The sequence below is a fragment of the Oncorhynchus gorbuscha genome, linkage group LG15 (assembly GCF_021184085.1).
Source record: "Oncorhynchus gorbuscha isolate QuinsamMale2020 ecotype Even-year linkage group LG15, OgorEven_v1.0, whole genome shotgun sequence".
In the NCBI taxonomy this organism is placed as follows: Eukaryota; Metazoa; Chordata; class Actinopteri; order Salmoniformes; family Salmonidae; genus Oncorhynchus; species Oncorhynchus gorbuscha.
Window position 1 is genome coordinate 50,632,964 of NC_060187.1, and position 22,321 is coordinate 50,655,284.

At 43.1% G+C, this 22,321-nt stretch overlaps 1 protein-coding gene across 1 annotated transcript in view; it reads left to right on the forward strand.

Annotated features, from left to right (window-relative positions):
- Positions 1-22,321, forward strand: part of LOC123997462 (kinesin-like protein KIF14) — a 54,065-nt gene that overhangs the window by 27,033 nt on the left and 4,711 nt on the right. Inside the window, exons 24-27 of the mRNA XM_046301729.1 lie at positions 6,200-6,387; positions 14,996-15,148; positions 15,414-15,536; positions 21,061-21,135. Of these exons, the coding sequence (XP_046157685.1) occupies positions 6,200-6,387; positions 14,996-15,148; positions 15,414-15,536; positions 21,061-21,135 (539 nt within the window). The remainder of the gene's footprint in view (positions 1-6,199; positions 6,388-14,995; positions 15,149-15,413; positions 15,537-21,060; positions 21,136-22,321) is intronic.

The window sequence follows — 22,321 nt, forward strand, 5'->3', positions numbered from 1 at the left end:
GTGCCTGTTTTGCATGTTGCATTTTATTTTGACATATCAGTTTGCTAAAAATGTAAAACAAATATCAATTGAGTAAAGCAGCTCCAAAATGCAGGTGTTTCAGCCTAGCTCAGTGCTTTCTGTGGTGGTGGGGCAGCCAGCTGAAAATTGGTGGTTGGTGTTCTTTTAGTTGCGCTGTGATTGGCTCAGTGTTCTGTCACTCAAGGGGACACTACTCACTGCAAAGTTTAAGGGGAAATTCAAGCCCCTTGGGTGCTGCCATATAGTTATATTAGAAGGGCACATCCAGGAAGGCTCAAGGGCATTGGCCATAGATGACGTCAAATCACGTTATATGTACCGAAGCTTTGATTGGACTGATCGTGTCAACATCATACTTTCAAAATCTTAGCTACCAAGTTAGCAGTCATCATCATGAATCAAGTTGACATCTACTGGAAAATCATTTTCAGTCCTTGTCATATGAAGAGAAAGTATAGATAAAATGTATTGGTGCTCATTGGCCATTGGACATAAACATTACACAAGTTGGAAATCGCAAATTCAACAATGAGTGGTTTGGAAGGAATCAGTGGCAACTGCAAGCTTTTCAAAGCAATCACCAGCCTGCTATTCAGTGGGGAGGGTGTGTGGTCCAAGTCTGGGTTTAAGGGTGTCCTTTTCCAAGCTTAAAATGATAAAACATTCAACATTGGCCAAGCTGTCAATACAGCATGACTTCTGCCGCGTTCGAAACAACTGGGAAATCTCAGACTTCAGTGAGTTCAAGTAAGCTGGGAACTCGGGGGGGGGGGAACGAGCTCCGACTGGGAAAATAAGTTTTGAACGGTCATCCAACTCAGAATTCCAAATCGGGAACTATTTTTAGAGCTCCGATTTGAAGATCACTGACGTCATGATTCAACCTTGTTTTTTCCCCAAGTTCCCAGTTGGCTTGAAAGCACCAGAGAATGCCAGAATTTGATGATACATTTTGATGACAAAATCTGTGCACAAGAAGTACTTTCGCCCCACCTTCATGTTCAAGTGAGCACAGCACAAAAATGTATGTTGTGTAATGATGTAATATGCCAAGCAATACTAAGTGTATGTTTTGTATTAAGCTGTTAGTATCCCATGTGCTTCACCCTAATAATTTGCTCCCTTTTCTCCTAAAAATGTAGCCTGCTGTTTGGACTTGGCGGTGCACATTTAGCCTATTTTATAGAAATGTCAATATCTAATATTGTAAGAGCTTTCATTGTCTGCGTTCATACCCCCTTTATTTATCCTACGGTTCTGATTTGGTGTACAGGGAGAATACTGTAAGAATGGCCCATGTTTTGAATTCAAAAGTGCTGAACAAGTAGATAAATTGACTTTGTCTGTCCTTGCTCGCTCTTTAATATCTTAATCGAAATTATAGATTGACTCTTATCCGCTATGTTGTATCAGCTATGAACATTTTCACAAGTATTCAGACCCTTTACTCAGTACTTTGTTGTAGCATTTTGGCAGCGATTATTGTCTTGGTTATGACGCTGCAAACTTGGCACACCTGTATTTGGGGATTTTCTCCCGTTGTTCTCGGCAGATCCTTTCATCGCTGCACAGCTATTTTCAGGTCTCTCCAGAGATGTTCGATTGGGTTCAAGTCCAGACTCTGGCTGTGCCACTCAAAGACATTGACTTTTCCTGAAGCCACTTCTGTGTTGTCTTTGCTGTGTGCTTAGGGTTGTTGTTCTGTTGGATGGTGAACCTTTGCCTCAGTCTGAGGCCGTAACCTGCTCCAGAGCGCTTTTCATCAAGGATCTTTCTTTACTTTACTCTTTTCATCTTTCCCTCGATCCTGACTAGTCTCCCAGTCCCTGCCGCTGAAAAACATTCCCTCAGCATGATGCTGCCACCACTCTGCTTCACTGTAGGGATGGTGCAAGGTTTCCTCCAGGCGTGATGCTTGGCATTCAGGCCAAAGAGTTCAATCTTGTTTCCATCAGACAAGAGAACCTTGTTTCTCATGGTCTGAGTCCTTCAGATGCTTTTGGGCAAACTTCAAGCATGTCATGTGCATTTTACTGAGGAGCGGTTCTGTCTGGCCACTCTACCATAAAGGCCTGATTGGTGGAGTTCTGCAGAGATGGTTGTTCTTCTGGAAGGTTCCCCAATCTCCACAGAGGAACTGTGGAGCTTTGTCGTAGTGACCACTAGGTTCTTGGTCCCCTCCCTGACCAAGGCCCTTCTCCCCAAATATCTCAGTTTGGCCGGCAGGACAGCTCTAGAAAGAGTCTTGGTGGTTCCAAACTTCTTCCATTTAAGAATGTGTTCTTGGGGACCTTAAATGCTGCAGACATTTTGTTGGTACCCTTCTCAAGATCTGTGCCTCAACACGATTCTGTCTCGGACAATTCCTTCAACATCATGATCATGACTTTGGTTTTTGCAAATGTTCCAAAAAAACTGTTTTCACTTTTGTAATTATGTGGTATTGTGTGTAGATGATTTTTTAAAACATTTTTTTTAATCAACTTTAGAATAAGGCTGTAACGTAACAATGTGGGAAAAGGGAAGGGATCTGAATACTTTCCGAATGCACTGTATGCATAGGTTTATTGACTCCGACTTTCATTCATGTTCTATTTGGAAGTGGAAACTATTGGACCTTAGGCTTTTAGGGGGCGGCAGGTATTCTGATGGTTAGGGCGTTGGGCCAGTAACAGAAAGGTTGCTAGATCGAATCCTCGAGCTGGCAAGTTAAAAATATGTCATTCTGCCCCTGAACAAGGCAGTTAACCCACTGTTCCTAGGCCCTAATTGTTAATAGGAATTTGTTCTTAACTGACTTGCCTTGCCTATTAAAAATAGGACATTTGGAAATGGACTTCTGTTCGTAACTTTATTTTGACTTAAAGCTTTTATGGTAGGAGGATAGGTTATAGGAGGGATTCTTACTCCCCACACAGTTTATTTATTTCTTAAATCATAAACTTGTCATTGTTTTATAGGCCTTACTCATTATTAGTCCCCTGGCTTCCTCATGTTTTTGGGCTGTTCAATCTACTTTTGAGATGGAACTGTTACTGATTCTAATTGTTTGATTGGGAGAGAAAGCATGCATAAAACAATGAAAGCCCAAAGTCGTATTCATATTGATTGGAGAAACAAGGGAATATAGCTGTTTTTTGTTGTTTTTTTTTTACCGCTGGACACTATAGTTAGGGAGTGTCAGTTATAAAAAATGTATAGGTTTAGGCTATTTTAAGGCCCATGCATCTTACAGAAGTCGAGAAACAATAATATTTTATGACGGGACATTTTGTGCTGATTTGATGGAATTCTCTGGTCTTTCTAGCCTACACTGCTCTTGCGTTCTGTAGGCTTATATAACAGGCTATTTATTGATATGAGCTCTAGCAAATAGGAATAGGCAGATTACTTGGAATGCCACTTGTATGCTGCCCAACTCCATTCTTTAGGCTACTACGTGGTGCCAGTCCAGTTCAAATGGGCTAAGCCATCGTCTGTCACATCACAATGTACTCACCATCGACAATGGCCGCCAAACATCTATTACTGGCGTAATATTTCCCAACCCTAGTCACTATACTTAGTTCAGTCGAGGGCAGGCTAAACTGAATGAACAACAGAGGCAAGTATGAACATTTTATTAAGAGTTTTGGGGAATGACTTCGTCATTGATCATTGGAGCCAGATGCTGGTATGCAGGCAGCACTATGCGGGGCAGCTGGCATTGAAACCATCCCTCTGGGAGAGAAAGCTTCCGATGACGGACCTTCAGCTGCTGGAGGTGGAGGGTCGGCGGTGAAACTTTTGCTGTAAGACGTGATGGAACAAGAGCAAGCCATCATTTTAAATGATTCAAATGATGTATTCCCATTGGTGAGAAGAGAGCACGTTGATTATTGCACCAGTATGCAAATGCAAATCAAATGAATTCATAAAGCCCTTTTTTTTACATCGGCAGACATCACAAAGTGCTTTTTCAGAAACCCATTCTAAAACCCCAAATGGCAGGCAATGCAGCTGTAGAAGCACGGTGGCTAGAAAAAAAAGAAAGGCAGGAACCAGTCCTCTTCTGGCTGTGCAGGGTGGAGATTATAAGAGTACATGGTCATTTAAGGCCAGATCGTTCTTCAAGATGTTCAAATGTTCATAGATGACCAGCAGGGTCAAATAATAATCATGGTGGTTGTAGAGGCTGCTACAGGTCAGTACCTCTGGAGTAAATGACAGTTGGCTTTTCATAGCCAAGCATTCAGAGGTTGAGAAGGAGTCGAAAACGGAAGGTGCGGGACAAGGTAGCACGTCCGGTGAACAGGTGATGGTTCCATAGCCGCAGGCAGAACAGTTAGAACTGAAGCAGCAGCACGGCCAGGTGGACTGGGGACAGCCAGGAGTCATCAGGCCAGTTAGTCCTGAGGCATGGTCCTAGGTCTCAGGTCCTCTGGAAGGGGGGATGGAGAGAGCCCCCAAACTTAGTCACCTAGGACACCAGATATAACAGACTGACCCTAGTCCCCCGGCACATAGACTATTGCAGCATAGATACTATGCCTATAGGTTATTTAGCAAGTGTGATAAAGTTGCATTATTCAGCTGTGCTGATTGGCCATAGGGTAATAGGTGACTGACATTCCAAACATGGCTAATTGATAGTAAAGGAGGAGGAGTGACATGATGCTGTGCTGTTGATGAGAACATTCTAAACATCAGATATACATTCCTGCTGTGTCCATAGAAGAGGATTGCCTGGCTACCCAACCACATTGCTATGGCCAAACACCACGCCCACGATGAGTCTGGATATGATCTCCTCACAACGACTTCTCGAATGCGAACACATTCAGACCGTTCTGCTTGGTTCCACAAACCGATGGGTTGGGCCAGAGCCTGAAAACACTTGATCAAGTGGCGTTTTGGAGATGGTAATTGGCTTTGATAGAAGCGATCAATCGCTGGTGACTTGTTTAGTACAACGTCCCTCACTTTGAAAGCAAAAACGACTTCTACGATGGCAGTCTGACTGAAGGTATGTAGCGATAGATAGAGCAGCGGAATTAAATTCAGTATGAGTCATCAGGCAAAGAGATGACAATGTAAATTATATTGTGGTTACAGAATGAAGTAGTGTGAGCTATCCATTTAGATCAGCCTTCGTGATTTGTACCTCCACTACCGGTCAAAAGTTTTAAACACCTACTCATTCAAGGGTTTTTCTTTATTTTACTATTTTCTACATTGTACAATAATAGTGGAGACATCAGAACTATGAAATAACACATGGAATCATGTAGTATCCCAAAAAAGTGTTAAACAAGTATTTTATATTTGAGATTCCAAATAGCCACCCTTTCCCTTGATGACAGCTTTGCACACTCTTGGCATTATCTCAACCAGCTTCACCTGGAATGCTTTTCCAACAGTCTTGAAGGAGTTCCCACATATGCTGAGCACTTGTTGGCTGCATTTCCTTCACTCTGGGGTCTGACTAATCCAATAACCATCTCAATTTGGTTGAGGTCAGGGGATTGAGCAGGTAATCTGGCCTCAAGAATCTCAAATATAAAATATATTTGGATTTGTTTTAACACTTTTTTTGGTTACTACATGATTCCATGTGTTTCATAGTTTTGTTGTCTTCACTATTATTCTACAATGTATAAAATAGTAAAAATAAAGAAACCCTTGAATGAGTAGGTGTTTTAAAACTTTTGATCGGTAGTGTACATTATCAGAATAGTCATGGCAAGGTTAAACTAAACAACATGAATCAGACTAAATGTCCTGAGGAAAACAATCCTAATATTGGAAACAAACAGCCTTATGTTGTCACCCATTCACATTTGTTTATTTTCCATGCTATAGCACACCATGTTGTGCATGAAGCAGGTTCATAGTAAAGGACTGTTTTTCTTTTTTGCCATGGAATATTGGCAAGTATCTTGGTAGTATTTTGATATGGATATTGTGAAAAATGTACCCTTTTGCCTTCTACTTGAAAATAATGAACTTTTAAACGTATATCCAGCGTATTCACTAGGAACCAAATGGGAAGAAACAGGGAACGACCCATCTGAATTCGTCCAATAAGAAACTCTTGTTTTTGTTGCGAAAAGTTTTTGCTAAGTTGGGCACCACATGACATTTTGAAAATACTAAATTGACCTATTGTAATGTATTCTTTTGTCTGTCTCTGTCCCAGTGTTTGTGTTAGAGGCTGAGGCTCCGACACAGCTGGTGAAGGCCATCTCGGCCATCGAGAGAGCTGTGTTTATCACCATGCAGTGGGTGGCCAGCGTCAAACCCAGAGCCGGACCCCTCTACACCGTCGCAGAGGAGCTCAAGACCCAAGTCAAGAGAATGGGTGGTTACTTTCAGCTTCTCATCCAGGTAGACATTTCTGTCAGCACTTTTAACTTAAAAAGATCAGACAATAGAATTAACAATGTATCAGACTAGGACTGTCTTGAAAAAGAGATGTTATCTTTATAAAATTTACCTGGATAAATATAGGTTGGCTAAAGTATTACATTCCAAAAGGTACACAAAGGACACATTGGAGCTGCAATGAAATTCCGGAGTTCTAAATTGAGCAGCTGCTGAAAAATGAGCTCCTGTATTTATTGAGATTTAAATGTTTTTTTAGAGTGAAGTACATCGAAAAAATCAAGAGAACTGCAAGACTCAATAGAAGACAAAACAAGGAACAAACTAAACAAGACAGGCTTTTGAAAAATTAACTATTTTTTTCATAAAATTGTACAGTTATCTTAGCTAGGTGAATTGCTAGCAGAATTGTTTACTTGTTGCTAAGCAGTTGCTAGGGACTCTCCTGGAAGAAGCTAGCTAGCTTACAAAGAATAACAACAAAAAATATCTAGTTAACAGAAGAAAGGAAGACAAAATAAGGACAAAAGAAGGACAGAAGAAAAAGGAAAAGAAAGAGGACAACAAAGTGAAACAGTCAGCACTTCTATTGCAACTTCGTATTTCGTCGTCCTAACGTAGTCTACACTGCTATCTGCCCAGCAGCTAGCCAGCTAGCAAACGTCCACCGTCTACCGAATAGCAGCACTGTAGAAACTATTACACTCAACTGAACGACTTGATTAGTGTAGTGTTAGCTAGCTACATAGTTGTCTTTGCTGTCTTCGTATCCAAGATAATTGTGTAGTTTAGAGCGTGTAGTCTTAGAGTGATTATCTTAATTTACCGAGGTTAGCTAGCCAGCTATTTGTCGTCCTTAACGTAGGAGACACTGCTAGCTAGCCAACAGCTAGCCAACGTCTACTGAATAGAACTTCCGCACTCAACAACCCGGTCGCATTCCGCTTCGCTCCACAGGTAGTATCACATTTTTCATTTCATTTCATTACAGCACAACGGTTTGATTTGTTTGATCGTAGCTAGCTACATAGCTAGCTACATAGCCGTCTGTGTATCAAAGATAATTGTGTAGTCTAGAGCGATTTTCTAGGTTAGCTAGCCAGCTATTGTCGTTCTTTTAACGCAACGTAACGTAATCAACACTGCTAGCTAGCCAGCTAGCCCCGAATAGCAGCACTGTAGAAACTACTACACTCAACGGAACGACTTGATTAGTGTAGTGTCAACAACGCAGCCACTGTCAGCTAGCCTACAAAGTCAACAACGCAGCCACTGCCAGCTAGCCTACTTCAGCAGTACTGTATCATTTTTAATAATTTTAGTCAATAAGATTCTTGCTACGTAAGCTTAACTTTCTGAACATTCGAGACGTGTAGTCCACTTGTCATTCCAATCTCCTTGCATTAGCGTAGCCTCTTCTGTAGCCTGTCAACTATGTGTCTGTCTATCCCTGTTCTCTCCTCTCTGCACAGACCATACAAACGCTCCACACCGCGTGGCCGCTGCCACCCTAATCTGGTGGTCCCAGCGCGCACGACCCACGTGGAGTTCCAGGTCTCCGGTAGCCTCTGGAACTGCCGATCTGCAGCCAACAAGGCAGAGTTCATCTCAGCCTATGCCTCCCTCCAGTCCCTCGACTTCTTGGCACTGACAGAAACATGGATCACCACAGATAACACTGCTACTCCTACTGCTCTCTCTTCGTCCGCCCACGTGTTCTCGCACACCCCGAGAGCTTCTGGTCAGCGGGGTGGTGGCATAGGGATCCTTATCTCTCCCATGTGGTCATTCTCTCTTTCTCCCCTTACCCATCTGTCTATCGCCTCCTTTGAATTTCATGCTGTCACAGTTACCAGCCCTTTCAAGCTTAACATCCTTATCATTTATCGCCCTCCAGGTCCCCTCGGAGAGTTCATCAATGAGCTTGATGCCTTGATAAGCTCCTTTCCTGAGGACGGCTCACCTCTCACAGTTCTGGGCGACTTTAACCTCCCCACGTCTACCTTTGACTCATTCCTCTCTGCCTCCTTCTTTCCACTCCTCTCCTCTTTTGACCTCACCCTCTCACCTTCCCCCCTACTCACAAGGCAGGCAATACGCTCGACCTCATCTTTACTAGATGCTGTTCTTCCACTAACCTCATTGCAACTCCCCTCCAAGTCTCCGACCACTACCTTGTATCCTTTTCCCTCTCGCTCTCATCCAACACTTCCCACACTGCCCCTACTCGGATGGTATCGCGCCGTCCCAACCTTCGCTCTCTCTCCCCCGCTACTCTCTCCTCTTCCATCCTATCATCTCTTCCCTCTGCTCAAACCTTCTCCAACCTATCTCCTGATTCTGCCTCCTCAACCCTCCTCTCCTCCCTTTCTGCATCCTTTGACTCTCTATGTCCCCTATCTTCCAGGCCAGCTCGGTCCTCCCCTCCCGCTCCGTGGCTGGACGACTCAATGCGAGCTCACAGAACAGGGCTCCGGAAGGCCGAGCGGAAATGGAGGAAAACTCGCCTCCCTGCGGACCTGGCATCCTTTCACTCCCTCCTCTCTACATTTTCCTCCTCTGTCTCTGCTGCTAAAGCCACTTTCTACCACTCTAAATTCCAAGCATCTGCCTCTAACCCTAGGAAGCTCTTTGCCACATTCTCCTCCCTCCTGAATCCTCCTCCCCCTCCCCCCTCCTCCCTCTCTGCAGATGACTTCGTCAACCATTTTGAAAAGAAGATCGACGACATCCGATCCTCGTTTGCTAAGTCAAACAACACCGCTGGTTCTGCTCACACTGTCCTACCCTGTGCTCTGACCTCTTTCTCCCCTCTCTCTCCAGATGAAATCTCGCGTCTTGTGACGGCCGGCCGCCCAACAACCTGCCCGCTCGACCCTATCCCCTCCTCTCTTCTCCAGACCATTTCCGGAGACCTTCTCCCTTACCTCACCTCGCTCATCAACTTATCCCTGACCGCTGGCTACGTCCCTTCCGTCTTCAAGAGAGCGAGAGTTGCACCCCTTCTGAAAAAACCTACACTCGATCCCTCCGATGTCAACAACTACAGACCAGTATCCCTTCTTTCTTTTCTCTCCAAAACTCTTGAACGTGCCGTCCTTGGTCAGCTCTCCCGCTATCTCTCTCAGAATGACCTTCTTGATCCAAATCAGTCAGGTTTCAAGACTAGTCATTCAACTGAGACTGCTCTTCTCTGTATCACGGAGGCGCTCCGCACCGCTAAAGCTAACTCTCTCTCCTCTGCTCTCATCCTTCTAGACCTATCGGCTGCCTTCGATACTGTGAACCATCAGATCCTCCTCTCCACCCTCTCCGAGTTGGGCATCTCCGGCGCGGCCCACGCTTGGATTGCGTCCTACCTGACAGGTCGCTCCTACCAGGTGGCGTGGCGAGAATCTGTCTCCTCACCACGCGCTCTCACCACTGGTGTCCCCCAGGGCTCTGTTCTAGGCCCTCTCCTATTCTCGCTATACACCAAGTCACTTGGCTCTGTCATAACCTCACATGGTCTCTCCTATCATTGCTATGCAGACGACACACAATTAATCTTCTCCTTTCCCCCTTCTGATGACCAGGTGGCGAATCGCATCTCTGCATGTCTGGCAGACATATCAGTGTGGATGACGGATCACCACCTCAAGCTGAACTTCGGCAAGACGGAGCTGCTCTTCCTCCCGGGGAAGGACTGCCCGTTCCATGATCTCGCCATCACGGTTGACAACTCCATTGTGTCCTCCTCCCAGAGCGCTAAGAACCTTGGCGTGATCCTGGACAACAAACTGTCGTTCTCAACTAACATCAAGGCGGTGGCCCGTTCCTGTAGGTTCATGCTCTACAACATCCGCAGAGTACGACCCTGCCTCACACAGGAAGCGGCGCAGGTCCTAATCCAGGCACTTGTCATCTCCCGTCTGGATTACTGCAACTCGCTGTTGGCTGGGCTCCCTGCCTGTGCCATTAAACCCCTACAACTCATCCAGAACGCCGCAGCCCGTCTAGTGTTCAACCTTCCCAAGTTCTCTCACGTCACCCCGCTCCTCTGCTCTCTCCACTGGCTTCCAGTTGAAGCTCGCATCCGCTACAAGACCATGGTGCTTGCCTACGGAGCTGTGAGGGGATCGGCACCTCAGTACCTCCAGGCTCTGATCAGGCCCTACACCCAAATAAGGGCACTGCGTTCATCCACCTCTGGCCTGCTCGCCTCCCTACCACTGAGGAAGTACAGTTCCCGCTCAGCTCAGTCAAAACTGTTCGCTGCTCTGGCTCCCCAATGGTGGAACAAACTCCCTCACGACGCCAGGACAGCGGAGTCAATCACCACCTTCCGGAGACACCTGCAACCCCACCTCTTTAAGGAATACCTAGGATAGGATAAAGTAATCCTTCTCACCCCCCCCTTAAAATATTTAGATGCACTATTGTAAAGTGGTTGTTCCACTGGATGTCATAAGGTGAATGCACCAATTTGTAAGTCGCTCTGGATAAGAGCGTCTGCTAAATGACTTAAATGTAATGTAAATGGAGCATTGAAACTATTGAACACAGTATATTCAAAACAGTAGCCGCTGTATGTGAATGTACAACATACAGATAGAACTATGCACCAAAAACATTCAATCACACCTACAGTGCATTCGGAAAGTACTCAGACCCCTTTACATTTTCCACATTTTATTACTATACAGCATTATTCTAAAATGTGTTAAATCATTTTACTTCATAATGACAAAGTAAAAACAGGTTTTGTAGATTTTTTTTTCAAATGTATTAATATAAAACTGAAATTGTACATTTACATAAGTATTCAGATCGTTTACTCTCCAAAGATGTTCGATCGGGTTCAAGTCCGGCCTTGGCTGGGCCACTCAAGGACATTCCCGAGACTTGTGCCGAAGCCACTCCTGTGTTGTCTTGGCTGTGTGCTTAATGTCGTTGTCCAGTCTGAGGTGCTGAGCAGGTTTTCATCAAGGATCTCTTTGTACTTTGCTCTGTTCATCTTTCCCTCGATCCTGACTAGTCTCCCTGCTACTGAAAACAGCCTCATACCATGATGCTGCCAACACCATGCTTCACCGTAGGGATGGTGCCAGGTTTCCTCCAGATGTGACGGTTGGCATTCAGGCCAAACAGTTTGATCTTGGTTTCATCAGACCAGAGAATCTTGTTCCTCATGGTCTGAGAGGATTTAGGTGCCTTTTGGCAAACTCCAAGTGGACTGTCATGTGCCTTTTTATTGAGGAGTGGCTTCCGTCTGGCCACTCTACCACAAAGGTCTGATTGGTGGAGTTCTGTAGAAATGGTTGTCCTTCTGGAAGGTTCTCCCATCACAGAGGAACTCTGGAACTTTGTCAGTGACCATCAGGTTTCCTGGTCACCTCACTGACCAAGGTCCTTCTCCCCTGATTTCTCAGTTTGGCCGGGCGGCCAGCTCTAGGAAGAGTCTTTGTGGATCCAAACTTCTTCCATTTAAGAATGATGGAGGCCACTATGTTCATGGGGATCTTCCATGCTGCAGACATTTTTTTGGTACCCTTCCCCAGATCTGTGCCTCGACACAATCCTGCATCGGAGCTCTACAGACAATTCCTTTGACCTCATGGCTTTGTTTTTGCGCTGACATGCACTATCAACTGTGGGACTTTGTATAGACAGGTGCGAGCCTTTCCAAATCATGTCCAATCAATTGAATTTCCCACAGGTGGATTCCAATCAAGTTATAGAAACATCTCAAGGATGACCAATGGAAAATAGGATCCACTCCGCTACAATTTCTAAAAACCTGTCTTCGCTTTGTCATTATGTGGTTTTGTGTGTAGATTGAGGGAAAAAAATCGATATTTAATCAATTGTAGAATAAAGCTGTAACAGAATGTGGAAAAGGGATCTGGATATTTTCTGAAGGCACTGTATGTACAGTACACATACATTGTTGACTAGTTTACTGTAAGTAATGTCATAGTGAATTACAGTAAAGATATTCTAGAAATATCCGTTTTTATCCCAATTAAACTGAAAAGACACAAACGCTGCAAAAGGAAAATCTTTTTCAATCGAGTTGGGTTGACACCTCACTGGCTCATCAAAATTCACCTTGCTGATTGACGGGTTTTAGCTTTGAGCGGTTTTGACTCCTCGTATGGAAATATCAGAGCGTAGGGGAATTCTCAACCTTCAGCCTCAAGTCCAACATGAATGAATGTATATTATACAGTGCCTAATGAATGTCTACACACGCCTTGCACTTGCACTGTCTTTACATTTTGCTGCCTTAAAATTGTGTTAAAGAATGCAACCGATGTACACAACCTTCTCCAGCGTTGCACAAGTCTTAGGGCAACATATAATATCCATTGTTTTTGTCAAAAATGCTCAAGGTCAGTAAATTTGGTTGGGAGTCATTGATGGACAACAATATTCAAACCGTGTGTCTGATTTTCAAGCAGGTTTAAGTCAGGATTGAGACTGGACCTTTCAGGAACACTCAAAACATATTGGAAAGCCATTCTGGTGTGTCTTTGACATAAATGTTTGTAATTGTCCTTCTGAAAAATAACTCCCACGGTTAGGTATTCAGAAGGCTGAGACAGGGTTTCCTCTTCCTTTTAACTGAGCTTTGTTCCTTTCATATTTATTTAGATCCTGACAAACTCTCTAGTCCCAGTTTCTGCAATAACATTGCATTCACTCCACATTTATTGGCCTGTATGACAATGTTAAATCCACTTCAAAACATCTTCACCTTGTCTTTAACTTTGAAAATTTGGACTAGGTTGTGTAGATGGTTGGGAAAATAATCAAATATATTCCCTTTTGAGATTACATTTTAAGGCAGCAAAATGTGAAGACTGCAAGGTGTGTGAAGACCTTCACCACATTTTAGGAATTTAGCAAACCAATCTTATCCAGAACGACTTACTGGAGCAATTAGGGTTAAGTGCCTTGCTCAAGGGCATATTGACAAATTTTGCCTAGTCAGCAAGGGGATTCAAACCAGAAACATTTTGGTTACTGGCGCAACCTCTTAACCGCAAGGTTACCACCCAGCCCACACTAGTCACTAGTGACGGTATATGTAGTCTTCAAAATGTATTCATACCCCTTGACTCACACATTTTGTTGTTGCAGCCTGAATTCAAAATTGATTAAATATATTTTTTCTCTCACCTCATCTACTGTACACACACTACCCCATAATGACAAAGTGAAAATGTGTTTTTAGACTTTAAAAAAAATAAAATGCATTTACATAGGTATTCACAGCCCAGAGTCAATATTTTGTAGAAGCACCATTGGCAGCAATAACAGCTGTGAGTCTTTCTGGGTAAATCTCTTGAGAGCTTTCCACACCTGGATTGTGGAACATTTGCTCATTTATTATTTTCAAAATGCTTCAAGCACTATACATTTGGTTGTTGATCATTGCAAGACAACCATTTTCAAGTAGACTTAAGTCAAAACTGTATCTCGGCCACTCCGGAACAGCCACTGTCTTCTTGGTAAGCAACTCCAGTGTAGATTTGGCCTTGTGTTTTAAGTTATTGTCCTGCTGAAAGGTTAATTCATCTCCCAGTGTCTGGTGGAAAGTAGATTGAACAATGTTTTCCTCTAAGATTTTGCCTGTGCTTAGCTCCATTCCATAATTGTTTTTTTTTCCTGAAAAACTCCCCAGTCCTTAATGATTACACGCATACCCATAACACGATGCAGCCACCACTATGCTTGAAAATATGGAGAGTGGTAATGCGTTCTACTGCGTTACTAATGCTAATGCGTTCTACTGGATTTGCCCCAAATTTGCCACATTTGTTTGTAGTATTACTTTAGTGCCTTGTGTAAACAGGATGCATGTTTTGGAATATTTGTATTCTGTCCAGGCTTCCTTCTTTTCTCTCTCAATTAGGTTAGTATTGTGGAGTAACTACAATGTTATGTGACTTATTAAGCACATTTTTACTCCTTAACTTATTTAGGCTTGCCATAACACAGGTTGAATAGTTATTGACTCGACACATCAGCTTTTCATTTTGAAATAATTTGTAACATGTTCTAAAAACGTAATTCCAATTTGACATGGTGGGGTATTGTGTGTCGGCCAGTGACATAAAATATCTTTAATACATTATAAATTCAGGCTGTAACAACAATGTGGAAAAAGTCAAGGGTTGTGAGTACTTTCTGAAGGCACTGTATGTACTGCACAATCTAACATTCCTAACCAGTGGCAGCAATAAAACAAATTAAACCACCTTTTCCACCCGTCTCACCCTCCTTTCACACTACTGTATGTCTTTAAACGTAACTTTTTTTTACATTTGAAAGTCATTAAAAGTTAAGCTTTTTTCCCTAGTTCATTTATGTATGTATTCAAATACAATATAACTTCGCATTCACAATTAGTGTGAGTACATTTATTTTATTGAGCAAACTCTCTTATCCAGAGCGACTTGCAGTTAGTGCATTAATTTTACTTTGGCTAATTAAGACAACCACATTTCAATTATTAAAGTAGTTATCAGCAAAGTCAGTGGTAGTAGGAAAAGACAAGTGCAAGTGTTTTATTCAAATATTATTTTATGTTATTTAACATCCAATTCCCATGGGCTGTGACCAGGGCTGTGACTCTGAGATCTCGTCCATGGTGACCGAGGCCCACAGGAAGAGTGGTCAGTGTCTGGACACGGCACTGCTGGTCATCAGCCACCTGGCCGCGCTTACCGCCACCCAGCTCCATTTCACCGAGCTGGGCTCTGAGGCCACAGGCAAGGTAAATGTTACCACACTGTCTCTCTCTCCTACTCACACTCTCACCTCTCACCATCTTCATATTGATTGAGAATGGATAAGATACTGGGCATGAAGGCTTTGTGGTGATTTGGTGGAAATAACAAAGCCATGATGCATCATCTCCACTCCCCTCCTCAATTCAGAATAATGATATAACTGGACCCAATGACACATGGCTAATCACGCTGGTTTGCGGAGGGTAAAGAAAGCGTCTCTTAAGTTGTTTGTCGTTTCTCTTTCCCCAGCGGTCTGTGGCCCTGTCTCTTTTGGAGGGGACTTGTAAAGGGGTGCACTCTCTCCTGGAAGAGGGTCTGACAATCTCCAACAAGATGCTAAGAGATGCGCAGCTGGCCTATCCCAGGACTCCGGTACGTAGCCACCATTTTAGTATTCACTGTCTATATGACTTCTCTATAGGAATTGTTTTGATATACACTGCCGTTCAACAGCTTGGGGTCAGTTAGAAATGTCCTTGTTTTTGAAAGTAACGTCAATAACATTAAAATAACATCACATTGATCAGAAATACAGTGTAGACGTTGAATGACTATTGTAGCTTGAAACGGGTGGGGGAAAAAAAGTATGGAATATCTACATCGGTGTACAGAGGCCCATTATCAGCAACCATCACTCCTGTGTTCCAATGGCACGTTGTGTTAGCTAATACAAGTTCATCATTTTAAAAGGCTAATTGATCATTAGAAAACCCTTTTGCAAATATGTTAGCACAGCTGAAAACTGTTGTTCGTTTTTACCCCTCCACCTTTATTTAACACCAAGTAGGCCAGTTGAGAACAAGTTCTCATTTACAAGTGCGACCTGGACAAGATAAAGCAAAGACGTGCGACAATAAACAACACAGAGTTACAGGGATAAACAAAAGTACAGTCAATAACACAATAGAAAAATCTATATACAATGTGTACAAATGGAGTAAGGAGGGTAAAGGCAATAAATAGGCCATAGTAGCGAAGTAATTACAATTACTGTGATAGACTGCATTCAGTTTGCTGAGTAGAGTGTTGGAGGCTATTTTGTAAATGACATCCCCGAAGTCGAGGATCAGTAGGATAGTCAGTTTTACGAGGGTATGTTTGGCAGCATGAGTGAAGGATGCTTTGTTTGCGAAATAGGAAGCCGATTCTAGATTTAATTTTGGATTGGAGATACTTAATGTCTGGAAGGAGAGTTTATAGTCTAGCCAGACAATTAGGCATTTGTAGTTGTCCACATATTCTAAGTCAGAACCGAGTAGTGATGTTAGTTGGGCGGGCAGGTGCAGGCAGCGATCGGTTGAAGAGCATGCATTTAGTTTTACTAGGGTTTAAGAGCAGTTGGAGGCCACGGAAGGAGTGTTGTATGGCATTGAAACTCGTTTGGAGGTTTAACACAGTATCCAAAGAAGGGCCAGATGTATACAGAATGGTGTCGTCTGCGTAGGTGGATCAAGGAATCACCCGCAGCAAGAGCGACATCATTGATATATACAGAGAAAAGACTCACCCGAGAATTGAACCCCCATAGAGACTGTCAGAGGTCCGGACAACAGGCCCTCCCGATTTGACACACTAAATCTGAGAAGTAGTTGGTGAACCAGGCGAGGCAGTCGTGAGAAATCAAGGCTGTTGAGTCCGATAAGAATATGGTGATTGACAGTTGAAAGCCTTGGCCAGGTCGATGAAGGCGGCTGCACAGTACTGTCTTTTATCGATTGCGGTTATTTACATTTACATTTAAGTCATTTAGCAGACGCTCTTATGATAGGACCTTGAGCGTGGCTAAGGTACACCAGTGACCAGCTCGGAAACCGGATTGCACAGCGGAGAAGGTACGGTGGGATTCGAAGTGGTCAGGGATCTGTTTGTTAACTTGGCTTTTAAAGACTTTAGAAAGGCAGGGCAAGATGGATATATGTCAATAACAGTTTGGGTCTAGAGTGTCACCCCCTGTGGAGATGACCGCTGCAGCTTTTCAACCTTTAGGAATCTCGGACGATACGAAAGGGGTTGAACAGGCTAGTAATTGGGGTTGCAGTATTGGAGGTGGATAATTTTAGAAAGAAAGGGTCCAGATTGTCTAGCCCAGCTGATTTGTACGGTTCCAGGTTTTGCAGCTCTTTCAGAACATCTGCTATCTAGATTTGCATGAAGGAGAACCTGGGAGGCTTGTGCACGTAGTTGCGGGGGGTGTGGAGCTGTTACCCGGGGTTGGGGGAGCCAGGAAGAAAGCATGGCCAGCCATAGAGATGCTTATTGAAATTCTCGATTATCGTGGATTTATCGGTGTTGACAGTGTTTCCTAGCCTCAGTGCAGTGGGCAGCTGGGAGGTGCTCTTATTCTCCATGGACTTTAGTGTCCCTAAACTTTTTGGAATTATTGCTGAAGGAAGCAAATTTCTGTTTGAAAAAGCTAGCCTTCGCTCTCCTAACTGACTGTGTGTATTGGTTCTTGACTTCCCTGAAAAGTTGCATATCGCAGGGATTATTGTGTGTTACGCCACAGGACGTTTTTGTGCTGGTCGAGGGCAGTCATGTCTAGAGTGAACCAAGGGAGATCCTGGTTGAAAACAGCAGAGGTGTATTTAGAGGGCAGGTTGGTCAGGATGATATCTATGAGGGTGCTCGTGTTTACGTATTTAGGGTTGTACCTAGTGGGTTCCTTGATAATTTGTGTGAGATTGAGGGCATCTAGCTAATATTGTAGGACGGCCGGGGTGTTAAGCATATCTCAGTTTAGGTCACCTAACAGAACGAACTCTGAAGATAGATGGGGGGCAATCACTTAATGTATGGTGTCCAGAGCACTGCTGGGACCTGAGGGGGGTCTATAATAGGCGTCAACAGTGAGATACTTGTTTCTGGAGAGATTCATTTTTAAAATTAGAAGTGTATGGAGTGCATAGACCTGGTAAGTATGACAGAACTTTGCAGGCTATCTCTGCAGTAGACTGCAACTCCTCCTTTGGCAGTTCTATTTTGACAGAAAATGTTGAAGTTGGAAATCTCAGAATTTTTGGTGGCCTTCCTAAGCCAGGATTCAGACTGGGCAAGGACATCAGGGTTGGCGGAGTGTGCTAAAGCAGTGAGTAAAACAAACTCTGATTAAAGAAGCAATAAAACTTCTTTAGACTAGTTGAGTATCTGGAGCATCAGCATTTTGTGGGTTTGATTACATGCTCAAAATGGTCAGAAACAAATAACTTTCTTCTGAAATTCGTCAGTCTATTCTTGTTCTGAGAAATGAAGGCTATTCCATTTGAGAAATTGCCAAGAAACTGAAGATCTCTTACAATTCTGTGTACTACTCCCTTCACAGAACAGCGCAAGTTGTCTCTAACCAGAGTAGAAAGAGTGGGAGGCCCCAATGCACAACAGAGCAAGAGGACATGTACATTAGTGTCCTCTTGCTCAGTTGCTGGCCTTCTAGGTAGCACTCCGGGATGCTGGCCTTCTAGGCAGAGTTGCAAAGAATAAGCCATATATCAGACTGGCCAATAAAAAGAAAAGATTAAGATGGGCAAAAGAACAGACACTGGACAGAGGAACTCTGCCTAGAAGGCCAGCATCCTGAAGTCGCCTCTTCACTGTTGATGTTGAGACGGGTGTTTTGCGGGTACTCTTCAATGAAGCTGCCAGTTGAGGACTTGTGAGGCGTCTGTTTTAGAGGTTGACCGATTAATCGGAATGGCCAATTTAATTAGGACCGATTTTTCAAGTTTTCATAACAATCGAAAATCGGTATTTTTTTTAGATGTTTTTTTTTACCTTGTCAGTTCAGGGATTCAATCTCGCAACCTTAAGGTTAACTATTCTAACGCTCTTAACAACCTGCCTCACGAGGAGCCTGCCTGTTACATGAATGCAGTAAGAAGCCAAGGTAAGTTGCTTGCTAGCATTAAACTTATCTTATAAAAAACAATCAATCAATCATAATCACTAGTTATAACTACACATGGTTGATGATATTACTAGTTTATCTAGCGTGTCCTGCGTTGCATGTAATCGATGCGGTGCGCATTCGCGAAAAAGGACTGTCGTTGATCCAATATGTACCTAACCATAAACATCAATGCCTTTCTTAAATCAATACACAGAAGTATATATTTTTACACCTGAATATTTAGCATCCCTAAGTCTAAATATTGCTGTTACATTGCACAATCTTCAATGTTATGTCATAATTACGTAAAATTCTGGAAAATTAGTTTGCAATGAGCCAGGTGGCCCAAACTGTTGCATATATACCCTGACTCTGCATGCAATGAACGCAAGAGAAGTGACACAATTTCACCGGGTTAATTTTGCCTGTTAAAATGTCAGCCTCAACCTTAATGACTTGGGAGAAGATCTGCAAAGAGGAGTGGGACAAAATCCCTCCTGAGATGTGTGCAAACCTGGTGGCCAACTACAAGAAACTTCTGACCTCTGTGATTGCCAACAAGGGTTTTGCCACTAAGTACTAAGTCATGTATTGCAGAGGGGTCAAATACTTATTTCCCTCATTAAAATGCAAATCAATTTATAACATTTTTGACATGCGTTTTTCTGGATTTTTTGTTGTTGTTGTTGTTCTGTTTCTCACTGTCCAAATAAACCTACCATTAAAATTATAGACTGATAATTTCTTTGTCAGTGGGCAAATGTACAAAATCAGCAGGGGATCAAATACTTTTTTCCCTCACTGTATATACACATGTTTTGAAAGGCCCCTGAGTCTGCAACACCACTAAGCAAAGGGCAACACCAAGCAAGTGGCACCATGAAGACCAAGGAGCTCTCCAAACAGGTCAGGGACTAAGTTGTGGAGAAGTACAGATCAGGGTTGGGTTTTAAAAAATCTATCAGATCTTTGAACATCCCACTGCGCACCATTAAATCCGTTATTCAAACATTGAAAGAATATGGCACCACAACAAACCTGCCAAGAGCGGGCTGCCCACCAAAACTCACGGACCAGGCGAGAAGGGCATTAATCAGAGAGGCAACAAAGAGACCAAAGATAACCCTGAAGGAGTTGCAAAGCTCCACACCAGAGATTGAAGTATATGGCCATTGTACTACTTTAAGCCATACACTCCATAGAGCTGGGCTTTACAGAAGAGTGGCCAGAAAAAAAGCCATTGCTTAAAGAAAAAAAAGGTATGTGGGAGACTCCCCAAACATATTGAAGAAGGTACTCTGGTCAGATGAAACTAAAGTGTAGCTTTTTGGCCATCAAGGAAAACGCTATGTCTGGCACAACCCCAACACCTCATCACCCTGAGAACTTAGTTTCTGGCCATTTTGAGCCCGTAATCGAACCCACAGAAGCTGATACTCCAGATACTCAACTAGTCTAAAGGACAGTTTTATTGCTTCTTTAATCAGAATAACAGTTTTCAACTGCGCTAACATAATTGCATAAGGGTTTTCTAATGAACAATTAGCCTTTTAAAATTATGAACTTGTATTAGCTAACACAACGTGCCATTGGAACACAGGGAGTGATGGACTACCGTATGTAGATATTCCATAAAATATCTTCTGTTTCCAGCTACAATAGTCATTTACAACATTAGCAATGTCTACACTGTATTTCTGATCAATTTGATGTAATTTTAATGGACATAAAATGTGCTATTCTTTCAAAACAAGGACATTTCTAACTGACCCCAAACTGTTGAACGGTAGAAATCCTTGAGATGGATTCTTGAGGTTTTGGCATCAGAGAAATGTTATGTTAAAAAGTTAAGTAAAGAAATTACATTTTAAAGCCATGAATGGCATCAATGATTTGCATAGGCTAAATAATTTTGCAATGTTATTCTGGATTGTTTGTTTCGATTGCCTCTGTCTCTATTATCAAGCATCAGTCTCCAAACAAGATACCATATGGTCTATATGTTTCTGGCAGGTTTTGCAGAGCCTCAAGTCGAAGATGCTGGACCTGTCCTGTGCTCTCCAGAGCTACATCCACTGCCACATGACGGTGAGCACTGGGCGAACAATGACAAACCCAACCAGCCCATCTATCTTTCTTGACATGGGGTTAAACTCTCCAGATTAATAGCCCCTCCCACAGCCAGCACGTTAAAAGGTGCGAATCAGCTTTTATGGCTCTTGTAAAAAACCTTGCCACCCCTGTCAGCCTTATCGCCACAGTCTCACGTTGAGCACATCGTTCAGGTAATGGATGTGTTGAATGAAGTGCCATCAGTCACCGTTAACGTGCTTGTTTGCCATTATCTGCCACTCACAAACTAGCGTCTTTGTTAGTGTCGATCATCGGCTGCGCTAGGCGATTGGGACAAATGAGAGGACATCTTTCCCCCGGACCTCCACCCCCATTGTCTTCAAACAAAGGGATTGGATGAGCAAAACCAGACACATGTTGAATCTCTGTGGGCCTCTGGGAGAGCCATGGTTTAATTTGTTGCTACTGTATTTTCATGATAGTGAAATGCAGATGCAGCCAGGTCCATAATTATTGGCACCCTTGTTACACATTTTTTTTATACAAATACTGTGTATGCTCAAAGAAAATGTGAAATTATATTATTTTACGCTAATGCAATTGCGTAAATAACATTTGTGTTTAACCACTAGTAAAAAAAAATATCTAAAAAAGATGAGGGTGAAAATAATTGACACTCATTTTCAAAACTCTAGCACCCTCCCCCTGCGAGCATAACGACACTGAGATGTTTTCTTAAATGTTTTATGAGATTTGAGAACATGTTGGGAGGGATCTTAGACCATTGCTCTGTACATAATCTTTCCAGATTCTTGATATACTTTGCCTGCTTTTATGGACTTCCTTCAATTCAAACCACAGGTTTTCAATGGAGTTCATGTCCGGAGACTGAAATGTTTCGCTTTTTGTGTCTGAACCATTTCTGTGGATTTTGATTAGTGTTTGGGGTTATTGTCTTGCTGGAAGATCATCTTGCTGCCAAGTTTCAGCCCCCTTGCAGAGGCAACCTTGTCTGGCTGACGTCAGCTCTCAAAGTCTTGCTGACTTGAGAGTAGGGGTCTGAATGATAGAACATTCAGAAAAAATACCTAACTCGACAATGCTGTAACGTTAGGAGGAGGAGCTACTTTATTAGCAGAGCAGCAGCTCAAATGTGAGTGAAGATGGGAGCAGGGAGGTGGTGGCATGGCAACAGTCGACT